This window comes from Rhea americana, unplaced genomic scaffold (assembly GCF_003343005.1).
Source record: "Rhea americana isolate MKP2758 unplaced genomic scaffold, rheAme1 scaffold_716, whole genome shotgun sequence".
Lineage (NCBI taxonomy): Eukaryota > Metazoa > Chordata > Aves > Rheiformes > Rheidae > Rhea > Rhea americana.
Genome location: NW_028186886.1, coordinates 13,052 through 16,372, shown reverse-complemented (window position 1 = coordinate 16,372; position 3,321 = coordinate 13,052). Strand labels below are relative to the sequence as shown.

The 3,321-nt window shown below is 48.3% G+C and overlaps 1 protein-coding gene across 1 annotated transcript in view; it reads left to right on the top strand.

Moving 5' to 3' along the window:
• The first annotated feature begins 2,961 nt into the window (after positions 1 to 2,961).
• LOC146586098 (DNA polymerase epsilon catalytic subunit A-like) overlaps positions 2,962 to 3,321 on the top strand; it is a 7,873-nt gene continuing 7,513 nt past the window's right edge. Inside the window, exon 1 of the mRNA XM_085321845.1 lies at positions 2,962 to 2,966. Within this exon, the coding sequence (XP_085177971.1) occupies positions 2,962 to 2,966 (5 nt within the window). The remainder of the gene's footprint in view (positions 2,967 to 3,321) is intronic.

Sequence of the window (3,321 nt, the reverse complement as noted above, 5' to 3'; positions counted from 1 at the left end):
CTGGCCGGGCCAGGCACCGCCGTGCAGGCGCATGCGCGGCACCAGCAGCCGGGGCGGGGGCAGGGCCTGCCCGGAGAGGTGCCGCCAGGGGCGTGGCCAGTGTAGGCGCTGTGCTGCGGCGCGGAGGGCGGGGAAGAGAGCGACCATTGGCTGCGGTGCCGCTCTCTGATTGGTGCTCTCCCTGGGGAGGCGGGGCTGGCAGGCTTCCCGCTCGCGGGAGGTGGTGGCAGCACGCGAACCTGTTCCGGCCGCGGCGGGATGGTGCTGCGGGGCGGCGGGAGGGGCCGGGTGGCGGCGGCGGCGGCGGCGGGGGCAATCAGTGAGCACAAGGGCCAGGCGGCGGCGGGAGGTGGGGGGGGGTGGGTTGCAGCTCACAGAGGGGAATGGGCGGCGGCTGGCGGCGCAGTGTCCCGCAGGGAGGATGGCTCCTCGCTGTCCGCCCTCAAGCGTCTGGAGTGCTCGCAGCGCACGAAGCGGATTCAGTTGAACCATTTCAAAGGAAGAGGAATCTAGTGAAGCGAGCACTCCCTGCCCAGCTGAGAGGTGTACATTTTTTGTTCCAGATGATTCCTGGGGTGCCCAACTATTCTTAAACTCATTGTTATGCTTTATAAATCCAATGCCATAAGAAACCTTTATTATAAAGGCATAGAGGTAATAAGTGTTTTTTGCCTGCGCAACATTTCCTCATGTGCTTTCAATCCTGATGACTCTCTTTCTCGAAGGGGGTTGTTGCATTAAAGAGAAGCTTTTGTTACTCTGTTCTCTCCTGTTAATGAATTTTGCTGTTTGGTTATCAGTGGGTACCACTGTTGCTACATTGTCTCCTGCAGTCAAGCCTGCTAGGTCCGAGATGTGCATAAACATACTTACGTAAATTGGTTGGTTTCCTGTGCTCACTGTAGTGCTCTTGCTGGAGGCAGCCTGACCACAGATGATGAAGGACCCTCAAAAAAGGTTGCCAACCAAATGGACAACATTGTGGATATGCGGGAGTATGATGTACCCTACCATATTCGCCTGTCCATTGACCTGAAGATCCATGTGGTGAGTAAGGAATATGGAAGCTAGGAGAAGCTTAAGGCATTCATTTTGTACTACTGTATTCTTGAAGTGCAGGCATACTGGCAATTTTCTTTCCAGCACCTGCATAAAGGCCTCCATGACAACGAGTTAATGTGTGAAATCTAGTCCGTTACTGGTGGGCTTTCTTTCTTTTTTTTTTTTTTTCAGTCACTGACACACAGGAAAGATAAATAGTCTAGTGCATAACTACAGTCTTTCCTCTGCAAGAATTCATTGTAATTCAGTTCTGTCCCCAGCATGTGAACAAAAGTATCGCTAGGAGCAGGTCTCCCATTAAGCACTTCCTGCAATTTTCCCTTGCTGTGATAGGCTCATTGGTACAACGTGCGATACCGAGGCAGCACTTACCCTCCTGAAATCACCCACTGAGGTGACCTTGTAGAGCAACCGGTGAGCATTTGTCAGGCAGGAGTCAGTTTGTGCCTCTTCATGGCTGGTTTGTTTTCTGCTAGCAGCTCACTTTGAGCAGTGCAATGGCATTATTTTCCAGTGCATAACTGGAATTATATCACAGTGTTCATGGAGCAAATTTTGCTTATGGGCTTGGGTGGTGATTTTGCTTTGGATTAATAAGGCACATTGTAAAATGATTACCAAGCAGGATGTGACTGACTGACTGTGCTAGCATTGAGCCTAGTAAATCTAATGAGAAGTGCTCATTAAATCATATTCTAAAGCTGATTTGAGTTTAATGTATTTGGTCATATTCAGGATCCGGTTGTTCTCGCCTTTGACATTGAAACTACCAAACTCCCTYTGAAGTTTCCTGATGCAGAGACAGGCCAGATCGTGATGATCTCCTACATGATTGATGGGCAGGTAATGGAACAACAGTTCTTTTCTTCCTGCTTCGGAGCAAAATACTAGACAGCAAACGAGCATGTCACCTTCGGCCATTTCATTCCTGGCTTGCTTTGTTGCTAGTTGCTTGGTCTATATGTAATGGCTGTGGAAATAAAATTGAAGTCTAGTCTGAATGATGCATAAGGATTTCCTCGTTTTGTATGTTGGAGAACCCAGCTAAGGCTACTGGTGCCACTTTTGAGGGGCAGTAGTAATTCGGAGAGTATAGTCCTTAGGTTGTCTCCCTTTTGGCATCCTTAGTTGATTGTAAGCAATTGTTCAGAAGGTGACCTCTAAGTAGTTGTTCCCACTTGACAAAAGCTCTATGTATCAAGCTGTGCAAGGATTATCGCATCGATGGAAGACTATTTCATCCTTTAGGCAGTGTGTTCTGGTTGTTCAGGAACGTGTCCCTGGTGTAGCAGGGATCTGAGTCCTCAGTACTCAGATCTCTTCCTTTGTCAGCTTCCTAGGGCTATCTGCTCAGAAACGGGGAGATTGTCTCCGAGGATACTGAAGACTTTGAATTTGCTCCCAAGCCGGAGTGTGAGGGTCCTTTCTGTGTCTAATGAACCAGATGAGGTAAGTAGGTTCTACTTGGGAAATAAGGCTGCTTTTTATCTGCCTTGGTCTCTTGTAGGCCAAAGAGAGCTTATCACCCAATAGACTGTATCTTTGGGGAGCACAGCGGACAGTCGCAGTGCTGGTGATGCTTTCATTTCGTAGTGTGATGATGAGGCAGATCGGGTTCTAGCTAGGTCAAGAGCAGAGGGGAAGGACTGCATCGATTGTATTATGTCCAGTGCCTGTCTGCAGGAGGTGAAGTTGCTGAGTGTATGTGTTTGTGGGGGAGATGTTTTTTGTTTTGTTTTTTTTTCTTAATCCTCTGTTGCATACTAGGCTCATTTAATGCAGAGGTGGTTTGGACATGTCCAGGAGACCAAACCTACTATCCTTGTCACATACAATGGAGACTTCTTTGACTGGGAATGAAAACTAACCTGGTTTCTAAAAGGAAATGTTGTCTAGGCCATGGGGTGAGATCAGATACCAGCCTGTATGTCCTTTGTCTGGAGGTCACATAGCGGCCACATGCGTTCTTATCTATGCAGACTCCCCAAGCAGTTTGGGAACCTGTTTACATCCTGATTATGTGCTCTTTATCCAGAGTTCTGGGCTGAGTCTTGGATCCCCAGCCTGCAGAGGACTGTTGAAAAGGGGAGGTGGAATTCAGAACTTTTTTTTTTTTCCTGAGCAGAGCTATGTTTATTGGCTTTGAAATATGAACTTCTATAGAGTCCCATCAGTTGGTCCTGGGATTGCTCAGCTACTTCTAAAGCGTTGTTGATTTGGCAATGTTTGTACACTGATGACCTCAGTAACTGGAGAACA